Source organism: Protopterus annectens, chromosome 5.part0, assembly GCF_019279795.1.
Source record: "Protopterus annectens isolate FY-2018-M chromosome 5.part0, PAN1.0, whole genome shotgun sequence".
NCBI lineage: Eukaryota > Metazoa > Chordata > Ceratodontiformes > Protopteridae > Protopterus > Protopterus annectens.
In genome coordinates, this window is record NC_056735.1 from 1842528628 (window position 1) to 1842547315 (window position 18688).

General features: G+C 38.5%; 1 protein-coding gene across 1 annotated transcript in view; it reads right to left on the minus strand.

Annotated features, from left to right (window-relative positions):
• Positions 1 to 5166: 5166 nt before the first annotated feature.
• Positions 5167 to 18688, minus strand: part of THSD1 (thrombospondin type 1 domain containing 1) — a 314447-nt gene continuing 300925 nt past the window's right edge. The window contains exon 5 of the mRNA XM_044071662.1: positions 5167 to 6781. Within this exon, the coding sequence (XP_043927597.1) occupies positions 5391 to 6781 (1391 nt within the window). The 3' untranslated portion in view covers positions 5167 to 5390. The remainder of the gene's footprint in view (positions 6782 to 18688) is intronic.

Genomic DNA, 18688 nt, shown 5'->3' on the forward strand with positions numbered 1-18688 from the left:
TAATATGGACCAGGCTACCACCCACTGCCATCAGATGGAAAATCATCTGTCCTCTTGATGTAAAAACACAGAAAAGTGCTTGCTAGAGTAAAAGATATGCTACTTTATCTAACAACTAGCTAGATAATGAATTCAGAGCAAGTAAATCGGGTCTATATTAGAACATCAAAGTTTCAAAACTTCAAATGTTCTAATATCGAACCATATTAAGCAAACGCTGAAAATATCGAAGCTACAGAAAACCAAATTTTTTCCCTAGGGAAAGAATTCGGTTGTCCATTTCTGTTGCTTCGGTATTTTCAGCGCTGTGGTGGAAAGTTACGGGTCGTGTTCAGGTAAGTGTGTGATTGAGCGTGGGTTAGGTTAGTTAGGGTTAGGGTACAGGTTAGGTATGTGTGCGATTGTGTGGACGTGAGGGTTAGGGCGGGTTAGGTGAGTTAGGGTTAGGGCGTGGGTTAGGTATGTGTGCGATTGTATGGACATGAGGGTTAGGGCGGGTTAGGTGAGTTAGGGTTAGGGCACGGGTCAGGTAAGTGTGCGATTGTGTGGACATGAGGGTTAGGGCGGGGTAGGTGAGTTAGGGTTAGGGTGCGGGTGAGGTTAGTGTGCGATAGTGACGGACCTTAGGGTTAGGGTTCGGGTTAAGGTAAGTGGATAATTAGTGGTGTATGTATAGTTTAGTGTAGGGTTAGGTGTAAGATTTTAGGTGTATGTGTGTGGATTGCTGTTTGTTTGGTGTGCTTGTGTTGTATGTATGCGTTTTGGAAGAGCAAATTTTTTCCCTAGGGAAAAAATTCGCTGTTCTGTATGTTCGATGATTTCAACTTTCATTGAATAGGGTTCGAAATTAAAACATTCGAAGTTTTGAAACTTTGTTGTTCTAATATAGACCCAGTAAATCAGTAGAACAGACAATGAGATGCAAAATGCACTTTTTTTTTCAAAATAAAGAAAGGCAAATAAAGAATTCAAGATATCAACAGCAGTGTAGAAAGGGAGGAGCTTTTAATTTACAGTAAGAGTGGGCAGCTTAAAAAATCATCAAGTGTAAAAAGTAAATCAAGGAAGAGGAAGGTGGGTGGGAAAATAGCAAGCAGGGAGTTACCAACAGTGCTTGTAGTTTTTGCAGGCCTTGAGTCTTATCAGAAAAGTCAGGACTATAGATAGACTCTGTGTATTTAAGTGTCACTCAAGAAACATATTAACCAATGGAAAAAAAGAATGTGAAATGTACAGCCTGGATAATGTGTGTCTATCAGCCACATAGAACAAAAACACCAGGCCAAGCAGATTTCTCAAAACAAAAAACAAAATGGAACAGGTAAAGCAGAAAGCAACTGTACCAGTTTAAGCAGCACACAGATGCAAAGACATTACTTTCCTCACTGGCAGGGAGTCACCAACAGTGCTTTGTTTTTTGCATGCCATGAATTTTATCTCAAAAACCATACAGACTATAGATATAGTGTCAGCAGCCTTTTTGTTTAGAATTGTGCTTATACATAATGAAATAAATTACTTTCTGAGTGCTTACTTATTAAGTATATACAGAAATATGAAAATGATGCATGTTTGCATAATTATATACAATAACAACTTCACTCAATCTGTACAACTTACCATGCAAATATCAATAATATTTCAAGTGTTAGATAATGTTATACGACAGTTTATAAGTCAGTTGGGTTTAGAAATATTAAAGTACAGACAGGAATATGGCATAACTCCATAATTACTAGCAAGCAGCTAAAATATCTCCAGCACACTACATTATACATGGACACATACATTGTGGTTTTCTGTCATCCACAGTGACCTTTCACATTATGCCCTGCTGTTAATTGTAATTCACTCAATTATGAACATAAACAGTGAAGAATATCTCCACTGCAGGGCATCATAGACTAACAATGAGTGTCATTTTGTTACTTATGCCTTACCTTTCCTTGCGCTGTCGATTAGTAAATGGTAATTTAATTAGTTAAGCTAGTCTCAAAAATGTCAAGAGGCCATAAGGAGCTCTGGTTGTTATAAGGAAGGAACTATACAATAAAAACACACTATAGGTGTAATGAGTTGATAAGTAAGCACTCTGAGAATTAGTTTGTTTTATAAATATGACCCAAACATAAATAACGATAAATTCTCTAATCTTTTGTAAAACAGTTACAAATGAAGACATACAAATAATATAAGTTAAACACAAAGTGAAGTGCATTAAGATAACCTTATTTTTGATAAATATTTTAAGACAAAAAATGAAACATTATGAAAAAGAGTTTTATTCTTGCTATGATCCTGCTTGTACAGATTCTGAAATATATGTCATATAGAGATACAGCCATGAATAATTCAAATTAATAAAATCAGTCTTTTCCCAGTTATATGTGCAGGCACACAATGAGTAGAAAGCTGTCTTTTAAAGTGTTATTTGTAAGAATTGAAAGTACAAATGGAAATTGTCTCGGTGTAACATCAGTGTTGCTGGCTCTAGACAACCAGGTTATTTCTATGCCATTTCCATCTATTTAAACTAAATACCACTGTAGTCACTGAGTACCTAAGTGATAAAGCTGCACTATGTGGAGAGGTGCATATTAATCTCATGTTATATGAACTCTTCTGCTGAGATTGACAGTTGGGCAGACTTTATTCTAAATAGATGAGATGGCAACAAAGCACTTAACCAAATGTATTTGTGGACAAGGAAGGTCATTTAGGAAGTGAGGGGAAGATTGAAAGTAAAAGCAGTACGCAGGATCAGAAATCTCTTTTATATAAGAGATGATAATCACATATTACCAAAGAAGACATGGATATACATCAGCACAGTTAGTATAGCATCACTTCTCAATCATCTTTGTTAACACTACTGCAACCTTGCATAAAACAGCACCAAATTGTTAAGGTGATTCAGAAGGTGTGCATAACTCCCTCTACATCTGTCTCGCATCCCCTCCTTCGCTAAAACCACAAATGTTTGATGATCTTCAGTGCCAGGAGCTTCTACAGATTTTGTCTTGCTTCTTCACTTCTCCCAGCAGCCTGCTGTTCTCCCCACAAAAGATTTAATCCCATGAGGAAAGCAGTAGTGAAATGCGTTTTCTCCAAAGCATAGTATCTGCCTCTACCTCTAAGTTACTGGCACAATAAATGGAGATGTTCATCGTATCAATCACTGCTACAGTAGCCTTAGCTATATGGGTTAGATCCTGCCAAGGATATAAAAGCTGGCAACCTTCCCAAGCTTCATACACCAAAACTGTTAGGCAGTTCAAGCTGAGCTAACTTAAAAACAAGTTTGGTGCGTGAAGCCCTTCATATCTTTACTGGCACCAAAGAGTACACTTGCCTGAGGCTTTTGAGGATTGACGGTTGGCTTGTGTTTTCTTTGCTGGGGAGATAAGTTCCCTTTGGGGAAAAACTTACATTTTCTTCCTTTTGTTGATGTTTTATTACTTTCCTCTTCAGGAAACTTATCTTAAAGCTCGGAGTGTTGTGTTTTATGGGATTGTCTCAAGACTGTAATGAGCTTTTAAACAGAGCACTCATTTTTTTCTGTCTTTGTAAAATGGTGTAAAGTAATTGAAAACATTTTTTTCTGAGGAATAATTATGTTTATTTTACTTTTGTGGGGCTGGTATAGTGTTTTAAAGTGCTTTTTTCTGTGTTTTTCTGTCAAAAAAGCAACATTTGTAAACTGGTAGTGTTTACCAACAATTGCTGGCTTCAGGTTCTACCTCTAACAAATAGTGGTACTGTAAATGGAAATATGCAAACGTGCTTAATTTGTGCTACTACTGTTACCATTAGCTTTTGCAGTATATGATGCATTCCTTACCACAAATCCAATATATATATGATGGCAGATTTATTCTATAGTCTCACAGTACCTGCACACTATCACTGCTAGCTGTCCTCCACCAGGTGGAAGTAATTTAGGATTTACAGAGTTTTTCCTTCTCTGTGAGAGATCAGGAAAGCAGATAATTGTTTCTGTCTGACCTGGCTCACATAGAGAAAATGCTGTTCATTTCCAAATGGTTAATTGGCTTACTCAGTGTTAAAGTGCTTTAGATAAATCATGCATCTGACTTTTCATTTGACTTCCTATTTGGTTTCACAGATCACCATGAAAACAGGAATTTGTTTCTAATGAGCTCACCCAACTAAATGAACAAAACTAACAATAAAAATACTGAGAAGCATAAACTTCACAATATAGAATCCAGTAAAAGATGGTTCCTGCCTACCCCTCTCTTTGTGTGCACAAACATACATACACACACATGAATTTGTGTGTGTGTGTGTGTGTGTGTGTGTGTGTGTGTGTGTGTGTGTGTGTGTGTGTGTGTGTGTGTGTGTGTGTGTTTGTGAACATATGTTAGGGTGTTCACTTAATAGATATTACCACAACATGCAGGATGTTCTAAAACACATCCCAGTGTCTTATAAGACTGAATGCGGATGTGTAATAATATCTCATTACTCAACCCACCATGTAATACTGCACTTATAATATAGTAGTATTTTTTATTATGAATCTTTTATTTTAAGTTCTGCACTGAATACATTTTATACTCCACTGTTTAGCCATCGTAGTTGAGCCTACGGAATGCACTGCCCACTGTGGGGAGGTGTTTGTTAAGAGTTGCCTTTAAGAGAGGCTGTAACATGGCAGAAAAATACAGAGCAGGTAGGCTAAACAAAATGAGGCAAGGCCTGATAGCAATCAAAGAGGGATGGGTAAATCTTGCGGTACATAATAGTCAATATTTAGGGAAGCTTTCATTTTCCTGATTCCTATATCAGAAGAGGATTGCATTCTGAAGGAAAAGAGTATCTCTGCAATTTGATGTCTGGAAAGTGTCCCTAAAGTTTGAACAGGGAAAGGAATAACTTAGAAAATTACTTACTCATCTCACCCTCTATAAAGGAATTCTGCAGCTGTGAACGAACTGGGGTTTTATTTCTGTTATTCCTTAGTTTTGCTGCAATAAAATCTTTTTTTTTTGTTATCTCTGTAAATACCTCTGTAAATAAACTTTGCCTAACAACTGAGAAAGCTATTTGCATAACAGGTTTTATGTAAGCACTAAAGAATGTTATTATACCACCCTATAGACACACACACACACACACACACACACACACACACACACACACACACACACACACACACACACACACACACACACACCAGATTTAAAATGCATTTGTCTCTTTTGTTGGCCTTTTTTAGCACATGTGCTGAATTAAACCTCTATTCAAGTACATCATAAACCTCACAGAAGCACCTTCAAAATTCAGACTGCAAAGGAATCAGACATATCATTTAAAAATTAAAATAAAATGCAAGGAAAAATAGAAAATGTCAACAATGGCAAAATCTAAATCACCAGATTATCAACGCTTAAAGTACTAGTTTCATCATCTTCCTCATTTGATCCAAAATACCCAGGCAGATCAATCATTTTCTGTTCTGATGTAGTTAGACCAAATGTACTGTTGTCATAAAACCCATAGTCTGGATCCAAAGGGAGACTCTTACACCTTTCCTGTCTGTAGTGTGTTGGGCTTAAACCTCTGTTCTTCTGATATCTAGACTTAACCATGGTTTTGCTATTTGGTGAAGGTCCTCTTTGGCTTTTGTTCACATCCACATTTTGGGACCTTACTTGTTTCACTGGAAGATGACGATGGTGATGTCGGTGATGGCTAACTAAGTCAGGCTTACCACATGGTGGGCACTTTTGGTCAGATTTTGTGCAGTAACCAGATTCTTCACAAGCCAGGACACCACAGTTCCATGATGGAAGTTTCTGAGTCCCTGGATCACCAGTTCTAGATTTTGGTCTCAGTCCTCTGTCAATAGACTGATCTGTCCCTTTAATTCTTGTATCATACCCAGGTTTTTGTGTGGGAGTTATTGTGGACATACTCCTTTCTCGATACGGCCTTATTTGTTTACTTCCAGTAAAGCTAGCAGTCCTTCTAAAATTGGGATTCCTGTAATAAAGTCTGTCAGTAGTTTCTCCTCTGCAGTCTAGATTTTTCAAGTTTACCGGCCTTCCTATCGGAAGACTGGAGCTCACTGTTAAAGGATGAGGTGAAAGAGGAAAATCTGCCCTTGGGGTAGATCTTTCAATATGAAAATTTGGTGATGTGATTATCTGGTCCAAAAAAGGAGGTTTAACTTGGAATGGAGTCATTCTGTTAGCCTCTTGACCATTTGAATCCTGGAGATGTAGTTTGCAAGCCTCAACAACAGTGTCATTTAAAGGATTCTGTGAGACATGGTACACTTTGGTCGCTTCAGTAAGCCCTTTTATTTTCATTTCTTTCAGCTGTTGCTGGGCAAGACGATATCCATATATAGGAGGAAGTACTTTCTGACCAGGGATTTGAAAGCTATCATTGATGAGTATTTCTTGTTCTTGTTCATGAGAAGCATTAAGGCTTCTTTTGTTGGAAACAGGCATTCTCTCTCCTGAAATGACTGGTGTTGCCTCAATATTTTCAGAAAAGCTTTCCTGTTGTTGGGTGAGCTGATAAATGTTTTCTTCATCAGAGTTTTTTCTCAGACTTGGTGAGTGGATTGATACATGTCTAACTGCACTGCTGCACTTCTGGACATGACATAGTTTTCTCCAGACCGTGAAAAGAACAGTGGCAAAAATTATAAACAAGCACAATGAAATGCCAGCTACTGTAACAATGTTGCTTACATTCTGATTCTCTTCAGTTTCAGGAAATGGCTTTGTAGTGGGGCTTGTTGTTGCTAAACACAAAAATAAATATATTTAAACAGTATTCATCAAAAACAAAAACAGCAAATTGTATTAGTTAATATGTGTTGTAATATATCAATATAAACTGAGGACAGAGGAAGTCAACCACTGCTTCAGATTCTGGTCTTTCAAATGTCACATTCAAATTCTGTGACCCACACCCACACAAACAACAAACACATGCGCATACATACAAACACACATATGGATGCATGCTTGCGTATATACACACACACACACACACACACACACACACACACACACACACACACACACACACATTTGTGTGTAGAAATGTATAACATACATTATATATATGCACATATACAATATGACACAAGAATGACACACACCAGCAAAAGCACTCTCATCAAATTTTCTTAAATGAACATTAATCCAACCATCACTCTTAAGAGTTGAGTAAAACTCTACCAAATGTTCCTTACAAAACTTTAAGCAAATCAAACTTAGTAGAGTACAACTACCTAAACCTAGCACAACCTATTCTGGTGATTTACACATTGCCTAATCACTAGAACAAGGTTTAATGTGTTGTCCTGCAAGTCAGAGGTGTAGCTAGGGTGGGACAAGAGGGGCACAAAGTTTTGGGAGGGCCTGACTGGCTATCCTATTTTGTTTTTTTTTTTTGTTTTTTTTTTTGCTCCTCACTTGAAGAGCTACCTGAGGGGGGGGCATGGAGATAACTGTAATAAAAGTAGAGGGAACTGCTTTTTGTATTTTATTTATTTATTTATTGGTGAGCATGGATGTAATATAATGTGGCCATCAGGTTATTACAGTGAATTGTCTTGTGTGTGTGTGTGTGTGTGTGTGTGTGTGTGTGTGTGTGTGTGTGTGTGTTTATTTTTTGCTCTAAATTCAACACTCATAACCCAATCATTACAATGTAGTGATCAGGTTATTACAGGGAAGTACTTTTTTTGTTCTTCAATGGAAGAATTAGCTGGCGGGGGGGGGGTCATTGATGTAACTGTAATAATCCAATTACTAGACTGCAGTGATCGGGATATTACAGGGAAGTGTTTATTTGTTTATTTATTTATTTATTTATTGCTTGTCAGTTTAAGGGTTACCCGGGGTGGGGTGCTGCCTTTTGTTATCAGCGCAAGGCATTGACTGAGCCAATTATGCCTCTACTGCAGGTGCAGAATTCCTGTTCTTCTCAGATTACTGCAACTTAAAATAACTCATTCCAGTGATTTACACACTGCTAAAGTATGAGAATGAGCTGTAACATGGGTCCTGCATTGGGGCAATTCCTGTTCTCCCTCTCAAATTAGCAAAATATAAAACAATTCATTCTTTTAAAGTGCATGTCACTGAATCACTGAACAGACTTTAACATGAATCCTGCAGATGTAGCAACACCCATTCTACCACTACCAGCACTAACAAGTATCTGCCAGCGCAACTTTGGCAGCACTTACTGTTGACCATTTCAGCACTCAATATGCACATTTAACCAAACTACCTTTGACAGACTTGAGTGAACCATTCATATACATATACATATAAATATGTTTGTGAGTCTATATGCATGTGTGTAGATATAGATATAGATATACAGTGGATATAAAATGTGTACACACCCCTGTTAAAATGCCAGGTTTTTGTGATATAAAAAAATGAGACCACAATAAATCATTTTAAAACTTTTCCCACCTTTAATGTAACCTATAACCTGTACAATTCAATTGAAAAACAAAGAAATCTGTTAGGAGAAAAATATAAAAAATAAAAAACGTACAATAAACTGATTGCATAAGTGTGCACACCTATAAACCAATACTTTTTTGAAGCACCTTTTAATTTAATTACATCATTCAGTCTTCTTGGGTAGGATTCTGTCAGCATGGCGCATCTTAAATTGGCAATATTGGCCCACTCTTCCTTGCAAAAGTGCTCCAAATCTGTCAGATTGAGAGGACATCTCTTGTGCAAAGCCCTCTTCAGGTCACCCCACAGATTTTCTATTGGATTTAGGTCTGGGCTCTGGCTGGACCATTCCAAAACTTTAATTTTCTTCTGGTCAAGCCATTCTTTTGTTGATTTGGATGTATGCTTGGGGTCATTGTTATATTGAAAGGTGAAATTCCTCTTCATCTTCAGCTTTCTAGCAGACACCTGAAGGTTTTGGACTGGCCAAAAGTGACTGGTATTTGTAACTGTTCATAATTCCCTCCACCTTGACTAAAGCCCCAGTTCCAGCTGAAGAAAAGCAAACCCAAGGCATGACACTTCCATCACCATGCTTCACAGTGGGGTTGGTGTTCTTTTGGTGATACGAAGTACTGTTTTTGCGCCAAACGTACTTTTTGGAATTGTGGCCAAAAAGTTCAACTTTGGTCACATTACACCATAACACATTTTCCCATATGCCTTTGGGAGATTTGATATATTGTTTTGCAAATTTTAGCTGGGCCTGGATGTTTTTCTGTGTAAGAAAATGTTTCTATCTTGCAACCACACCCCATAGTCCAGAGATATGGAGAATACGTGAGATTGTTGTCACATGTAGTACACAACTAGTACTTGCCAAAATTTCCTGCAGCTCCTTTAGTATTGCTGTAGGTCTCTTGGCAGCCTCCCTGATCAATTATTGTCTTGTCTTTTCATATATTTTGGAGGGATGTCCAGTTCTTTGCAATACCACTGTTGTCCCATAATTTCTCCACTTTTTGATGACTGTCTTCACTATGTTTCATGGTATATCCAATGCTGTGGAAGTATTTTTGTATCCTTCTCCTGACTGATACCTTTCAACAATGAGATCCCTTTGATGCTTTGTAACTTCTTTGTGAACCATGGCTTTTGCTGTAGCAGGCAACTGAGTAAATATCAAAAAATTCCTACTAGCACAGCTAAACTTTATTTGGGGTTAATCAGAGTCTCTTTAATTGATGGCAGGTGTGTACCCAAGAAGACTGAATACTGTAATTAAATCAAAAGGTGCTTCAACAAAGTATTAGTTTAAGGGTATGCAAACTTATGCAACCAGTGTATTGTATGTTTTTTACTTTTTATATTTTTTCCCCTAACAGATTTGTTTGTTTTTCAATTGAATTGTATAGGTGATAGGATACATTAAAAGTTTTGAAATTATTTTTTGTGATCTCATTTTTTTATATCGCAAAAACTTGGCATTTTAACAGGGGTATGTACACCTTTTATATCCACTGTAGACATGGGTGGAGTACCTTTCTTCACTGTGGATTTACAATTATGAGTGAAAAGGCTGGTACAGCTAATTGAAAATTGCCGGCTTTTTGAATATGAGATTGAGATGCAGTGGTGATCATGGCATATGCCCTTTCATCACTAGAATGAAATACTGGAGTTGTTATATAAAATTAGAATGGGCTGGAGGGTGCAGCCTGTAATGTGAGTGGTGCAGGGGGGCTTGCCTAATGCAAAAAAATCTGCTTTTAACATTTTTTTCAATCCTTTGTGGATTGATGTTTGTCTTGGTCAACCATTAGCTGTTGATCATTTGTGGATCGATATTGAGCGTTTTTGATGAAAGGTTATGCTTATATATATATATATATATATATATATATATATATATATATATATATATATATATATATATATATATATATATATATATATATATATATATATGGATCTAGGTTGATTCACTGAAACCTTATTTAACTGAAACTCATTTTGCTGAATCTCATTTCACTGAAAGAAAGTAGTGTTGGGCAAATAAATTGTATATACCCTTCTCCCCACTGTAGTGCGACCATGGAGTTAGTATATATAGTTAGGGGGTGCCCCCCACATTGGGGGGTGCAGACCCCACCTACTTTTGGTTTTATATTGTTAACTTTCAATGAAATGAGATTCCTAAATATAATAGCGAAGTAGGTGGAGGGCTTCGCCCCCACACCCCCAATGTGGGGAGCTATGCCACCCACCCCTCTAACTATATATTTATTTATTTATTTTACATTTTTTAACCGGGAAAATCCAGCTGGACCAGGTCCATTTTCAGTGGAGGCCCAGGGAGAAAAGCTCCACAATTAAGAAGACATGTATACAATTACAGATATACATACATTTATACAATTTGAGATATTCATACAAAAACAGGTAGTAGTGAAAATGTATTTACAAGTAGAGTTATTCTTACTTTGTTAACTATAGTTAAACTTGCAGCGCAAGACTAAGATGCAGTTTTGAGAAATAGTACAAGAGTTCAGTGAAAGGGTTTAGACATATATTTTTCAGAGTTTGGCTTCCAGTGGTTACCTGGATTTTGCAGGACAAAAGGTACAGTTTGAGAGAGTTTTACAAAGGTAGTAAGAACTGCTTACAGATGTAGTAAGTACGTATAGAAGGGAGCAAAAGAACACTATGATATGTGATGAGTCAGTGTGTCAATGTGCATAGATATAGTGTGGTATTTAGACTGGAGTAGATTGATAGATCAATGTGCATAGATATAGTGTGATATTTAGACTGGAGTAGATTGATAGATCAATGTGCATAGATATAGTGTGATATTTAGACTGGAGTAGATTGATAGAAGATAGAAGAAAGTATAGGGATTGTCATGTGATACATGGGCAAATCCAAGTTGTCCTGAGATGAGATTTGAGTGATTGAAGTTTGCATTTGTTGTTGTGGAGGTTATATTGGTGGGGAGATTGTTACATTTTTTGGCTATGATGTGGGAATATAGGGCTTTTCCTGCAGTGTTGTTAGCAGTAGTAACACTGAGTAGGGGTTTATTGGAAGATCATAGAGGGCGACTGGAAGAGTGGGAGGTTATTAGGTTACTGAGGGCTGGAGTTTTGTCTGGGTGGTTTCTGATGTTAAAGGCATAGGTGAGTTGTTGGTAAGATAGTAGGTTAGGAAATTCCAGCCATTGAATTTCTTTTAGCACTTGGAAGTGATGTGTTCTAAAGGGGGAATTATTGGCATATTTAGCTATTTTGTTGCAACATGCTTCTAAATTGTCCAGATCTGATTTTTTAGTGTGGGTTAGGATAGGTGCGGCATAAGTAAGTGTCGATAGGAGGTGTGTTTGAGCTAAAGTGATTCGTGCCTTTTCTGTGAGATAGTTTTTGTGCCTGTATAGGGTTCCCATTTTCTTATGGACCTTTTGAATAGTTTGTGCTTTGTGAAGATCAAATGCTAGGTTATTGTCTATTTCAACTCCTAGGAGTTTTGTGTGAGTGGATGGAGAGATGATAGTGCCATTCCTAGATGAGATGGAGAAAGTGGCAGGGAGGATTTAGTTTTATTAGGTGTGAACAGCAGAAGTTTGGTTTTGTTAGGGTTAAGTATAAGTTGGATGTTGGCGATCCAATTTTCAATAGCAGAGAAAGATTCCTGGGCTAGTTGTTGGAGGGTATTGACAGATGGGGCTGCACAGATGAGAGTGGAATCATCTACATACTGAATTAGTGAGGATTGCTTAGAGGAGGTATATAGATTGTTTGTAAAAATTGTGAAAAGTAGTGGGCCAAGTATAGAGACTTGAGGTACCCCTACTGAGCTGGGGAGAGGAGGGGATAGCTCATTATTCCATTGTACAGATTGTTGTCTGTTTGATAGGTAGCTATTGAACCAGGAGATGGCAGATGAAGTAAAGGATAGAGAATGAAGGCTGTCCAGTAATTTAGGGTGTGAGACCATGTCAAATGCTTTTGAGAGGTCTAAGAAGGTAGCAGATACATAGTTGTTGTTTCTATGTTGGTTAACCAGGTTGGTGAATGAGAGAAGATCAGAGGTTGTACTATGGTGTGGGCGGAAACCATGTTGGGTGGATGAGAGAAGTTTGTTGGTGTCTAGGAATTGCATAACTTGAGAGTGTATACATTTCTCAAGGAGCTTAGATAATGGGGGAATAATAGCTACTGGCCTGTAGTTGGAAAAATCGTAAGATTTGCCTCCTTTGTGTAGAGGTATAATGTAAGACATTTTCCATATTTGTGGTACATAGGCTTCCTGAATGGACCTGTTAATTAGGACTGATACTGGATAAGCAAGAGAGTCAGCTGCCATTCTTAGGAAGTTAGTGGGTATACTGTCAGCAGTTAGTGTGGTAGGCTTTAGTTTGTGGAGTAGGTTTCTAATTTTTGATGTAGGGACTGAAGAGAAGGAGAAGGATGGTTGGTTGGTAGTATTGTCAGGAGTGTTTGTAGTGCTTGTGTGAGATGAGGTGTTGGTATTTGTTAGCTGGTTGGATAGAGTTTGTATTGAGTTTATGAAGTGAGAGTTAAGCTGGGAGGCAATATCTTTGCTGTTAGTATATGGGAAGATGGGGGTGGGGGTAGCAATTTTTCCAGGTTTTAGGAGTGAGTTGATAGAATGCCAAAACTTTTGGGAGTTGTTTGTGTGTTTGTTTTGAAGGCCTAGGAAGTAGTTTTGCTTGTCCTGTTGTGTTTGTATTTTGGCTAGGTTTCTAAGTTGTTTGTACTTTTCTTTGGTTTGTTCAGAGTTGTCTTGTTTCCATTGCTTCCAGGTCTTGTCTCTGGTTTTAAGGAGGGCTCTTGTGTCCCGAGTTAGCCATGGTGCATAATTTACTTTGATTTTTTTCTTTCTTAAAGGTGCTATGGAATTTAGAACTGAAATAAATATATTATTAAAGTATTCTACTGCGTGATCTAGGTGTAGTTTTTTTAGGGGGAGCCAGTTACATTGGTGGAGGATGTTGTTTAGTATATCTGGGGTTAAGTTACGATCATCCCTGATGTTTTATAGGTTATGGGTTTGAGGATTTTGGTTTGTTTCCTGAGGAGGAAAGTAGGGAGATGGTCACTGAGTATGTCAGTTAGGGATCCTACATGATAGTGATGTTTGGGGGTATTTACTAATGTCCAGTCAATAGTCATTTGTTTGTGGGGTTTTTTTATCTATTCTGGTGGGGTGTTGAATTATTTGTGTGAAGTTGGAGAGGTTAATACTTTTGGTAGGGTTTTTGGAGCTGAAACATTGCCAGTCGGTATTGAGGTCACCTAGGAAAATTGTTTCCTGAGGGCAATTTTGATTCAACCAATAAAGGATTTCTTCTATGGTTGGGGAGTTATTTCCAGGAGGAATGTAGCAACAAAGGATGTTAATTTTCTTCTCATTGTTTATTGATAGAATAGAGCCTATGGTTTCAGCATTTTGAAATGATGGTAGAGGGGTTTGAAATGGTTGGAGGTTTATTTCATTTTTAAATAGAATTGCGACTCCACCACCCTTCCTATTTGTTCTATCTTTTCTTAGGATGTTGTAACCTGGTGGTAGAATCTCATCACTAGTGATATATGGTTTAAGCCATGTTTCAGTAATGGTTATGATGTCAGGGGAGTAGTGAGAAATAAAAGCATGTAGGTCTACTTGTTTATTTGAAATACTTCTTATGTTGATGTTCATTATTAGAAGATCAGATTGAGCTCTATTTGGAAGGTTAGTAAAGGAGGGCCCTGGATTTGGGTGTATGTCACCAGCTATGAGGAGTCTTTTACTAAGATTATGTATGTGTTTGATAACATAGGTTAGGTTTGAGAATGATATGTATACTGATTTCCTATTGATAGTAGTAGGTAGATGGGTGTTGGACGTGTGTGGCATAATATTTGTGGAAAATAATGTTGGACAGACTGTAAAGCATATGTGGGAGGTGATGTGTCTTATGGTATGTGTAGTATGGAATGAGGTGGTGTCTAAGGGTAGGTTTGTATGGCTGTATTATAGGAAAGGGATGTCAGGGCTAGTAGGAGTAAGGGTAGCAGGACTTGCATTATGTTTTATTGGAAGCTTTTAGTATTGTTATTTGATAAAGGGGTTGAGGTGGGGTGAGTGAGTACAGGTATGGGTGTGATGTTAGAGTAGGAGGAGCTATGAATTAGTTATGGATGGTGATTGGAGTAGGAACAAAGTCAGGTGAGTAGGGTGATGTATAAGTTTAGGCTTAGTGGGGGTGGTTGGGATTTGGGGGTAGGGTAGGGAAGCGGAGTGAGCCTGAAGGGCGAACGGAGTGGGTACAGATCCCCCAGCAGTGGTGAGCACCAAAAAAAGTATCAGTGAGTGTAGGTGGGGGCTGAACACTGATAGTGGTGCTAAGACTGCTAGAGTCTCTAGTTAAACTAAGTAAAATAGGTTGTAAAAGCTGATTACAGCAGGTAGATGTAGATGTTTTGGTACTATCCCTCCTAAAGGGTTGTTAGTCCTGGAGGAGGGCCCCTTTAGGAGGGATAGTACCAAAACTACTCTTATTAGGATATAATGGGTACTAGCTAGTCAGGGAGTGATTTTGTGGGGGTTGCTGCCATCTAGTGGGGAAAATGGGGTAATCCCGGTGAGTGTGCACGCTGTCGGGGCTCAATTGCAAAACTCCAAAGAGCAGATAGGGAAACCAACTGTCTTTGTAAAAAAGGTAGTTTCTGGAGCTTACATGCACTTACTTTTAGAGCAGGATTCAGGGAGGTCAGTTCCACTGTAGTCCTTATACACCGGGCGGAATGCTTTTGTGGGAGGGAGTTTTAGACAGAGCTAGCTGAAAGATAAAAAAAGAGGGTAGCGTTAGAGATAGAGAGCAGAAGTAGTGGGGTAACAACGTGGAATGTGAGGGTAATTACATGTGGGCAAGTAAGAGTGGTGAGTAGGGTGTAGAAGTTGATGTAAATACACAGAATGAGAGCAAATAGGTAGTTGAGATGGTGTGTGCAGAAGGTTAGGTAACAGAGTTGCAAAGGGTGTGATCAGTAGCATTACTTCGCAGTTGCAGAGGGAGACATATCGCAATACATTCTTATGACACAGTTCTAGTTTTTAGCATAACACAGTTCAAAGTTAATCAATGTGTAAGGCCTGGTATATTTGCAGATGTTACTATTTCAAAATAAAAGCCGTTTTAGATGTCTTACTGCAGACTAAAACTTGCCGTTTTCCCATCTATTAATAACACTAGGCAGATGGCAATTTGAACCCTGTAAGCCCTGATGTAATTGTACAGCCATTAATATTACCAAACGTTAAATGCCATTCGAGATATCTTGCAACAGGTTGTAAAGCCGTTTTTCAATTTAGCAACAGCACTATTCTGCTAGCAATGTATACCCTGTTAGCCCTGTTGTATCTTTTCAGAAATATAATATCACCAAAGCTAAAAGCTGTTTCTGGTAGCTTGCTGAAAACGGAGAAGCCGTTTTCCCACCTAATAACAAGACTAGGCAGCTGACAATGTATACCCTGTATGCCCTGGTATGACTATGCAGCAGTTAGCATTTTCAAATATAAAAGCCGTACTGGATAGCTTAGTACAAACTGTAAAAGCCGTTTTCCTGCTGAAATGGCATAGTACAGACTGTAAAAGCCATTTTCCCACTGAAATAACAGCACTAGGCAACTAGCAACGTAAAATCCTGTAAGGTCTGTTGTTTTTTACTGAAATTAATAGAATCAGAATTACAAGCCATTTCTGATGCCTTACTGCTGACGGAGAAGCCGTTTTCCCACTTAATGGCAGCACTAGGCAGCTAGCAGTGTACACACTATACGCCTATTATTTCCTTACAGAAGGCAATAGTTTCATAGCTAACAGACTTTCGTGGTACCTTACTGCAGATGGATGAGCCGTACTTCCCGCCTAATAACAACACTAGGCAACTAGCAAAGGAAACCCTGCAAGCCCTATTGTATTTACCCTTTAGTTTGTATTGTAAATGCTAAAATAACATGTTCCTAACGTTCAGACTAGCCAATCAGTATGACAACCCTTTTGACCGATAACAGGAGATTACACAGTTATAAGGATAAAAGCCATTTATAGACCTTCCATAGTACTTAGGATAATAGCGTAACCGTGAAACAGCCAAAATATGTCTGTTCATACAACAAACAAGTAGTTCTATCCACTTATATTACAAAAACTATGCAGCTAGCAATTATATTCTCTTTCTAAAAGTGGCAGACGGTTTGTAGACAGACCATGAATGGAACAGTTACAGAAATAGCATGTGCAGTCATAAAAATACAGACATTATAACAGGGTGCATAATACATATGTAGCAACACCTTCCAAGTTTAACAGATCAAGCAAGTAGTTAATAGAGCACCTTACCAGCATGCAAACAACACATTTGGGAGTGCAGTCCTTCCTAGTTCAATTTTGCCTTTAGGGAAGGATGCCGCAGGCTAAAATCTGTATTTGTTGTACAGGTAGGAGGGAATGGGAGGGGATCTAGGCTAGGATTGCATGATAGTACACAGGGAGAGGAGATTGTGGATGTGACAGGGAGAGTGACCTGGGAAGTATGGAAAGGAGTGCCCACCCCCTAGCAGAGGTGAGCGCCAAAAAAAAGTATCGGTGAGTGTAGGTGGGGGCTGAACACTGATAGTGGTGCTAAGACTGCTAGAGTCTCTAGTTAAACTAAGTAAAATAGATTGTAAAAGCTGATTACAGCAGGTAGATGTGAAATAAAGGGTTGCTAGTCCTGGAGGAGGGCCCCTTTAGGAGGGATAGTACCAAAACTACTCTTATTAGGATATAATGGGTACTAGCTAGTCAGGGAGTGATTTTGGGGGGTTGCTGCCATCTAGTGGGGAAAATGGGGTAATCCCTGTGAGTGTGCACGCTGTCGGGCTCAATTACAAAACCCCAAAGAGCAGATAGGGAAACCAACTGTCTTTGTAAAAAAGGTAGTTTCTGGAGCTTACATGCACTTATTTTTAGAGCAGGATTCAGGGAGGTCAGTTCCACTGTAGTCCTTATACACCGGCCGGAATGCTTTTGTGGGCGGTATGGAGTTTTAGACAGAGCTAGATGCACTTATTTTTAGAGCAGGATTCAGGGAGATTAGTTCCACTGTTGTCCTTATACACCGAGCGGAATGCTTTCATGGGCGGGAGGGAGTTTTAGACAGAGCTAGATGCACTTATTTTTAGAGCAGGATTCAGGGAGGTCAGTTCCACTGTAGTCCTTATACACCGGGCGGAATGCTTTCGTGGGCGGGAGGGAGTTTTAGACAGAGCTAGATGCACTTAATTTTAGAGCAGGATTCAGGGAGGTCAGTTCCACTGTAGTCCTTATACACCGGGCGGAATGCTTTTGTGGGCGGGAGGGAGTTTTAGACAGAGCTAGATGCACTTATTTTTAGAGCAGGATTCAGGGAGATTAGTTCCACTGTAGTCCTTATACACCGGGCGGAATGCTTTCGTGGGCGGGAGGGAGTTTTAGACAGAGCTAGATGCACTTATTTTTAGAGCAGGATTCAGGGTGGTCAGTTCCACTGTAGTCCTTATACATCAGGCGGAATGTTTTCGTGGGCGGGAGGGAGTTTTAGAGCTAGCGGCCTGCACACAACACATTTGGAAGTGCAGTCCTTCCTTGTTCAGTTTTGTATATTAACTCCAGGGTCGCACTACAGTGGGGAGAAGGGCATATACATTTTATTTGGCCTACAATAGTTACTTTCAGTGAAATGAGATTCAGCAAAATGAGTTTTTAGTGAATCAACCTAGATCCATATATATATATATGTAGATATATATATATATATATATATATATATATATATATATATATATATATATATATACATATTCTATATGCATATATACATTTTAAAAGGGCTTTAACAAAATGCAAGTCCCTACCAAGGTGCAAGCTAACGCTGGACTAAACCATACTTATACGTCATCATCATCATTATCATCATCATCGTCATCATCATCACAGAAAGTCTCTCTGCAATGTGTGCTTATTATCAAATGACCAAATTATGTAAGTTCACCAAGCATTGACATACAATAGTTGAAAACATTTTCATAAAACTGCTTTATGAAAAGCACATAAAATCCACATCCCTAAAAAAGACCAGTCCTATCAAAAGTTCAGCACATTAATGACCTAAAACATGTGCAGTAAAACA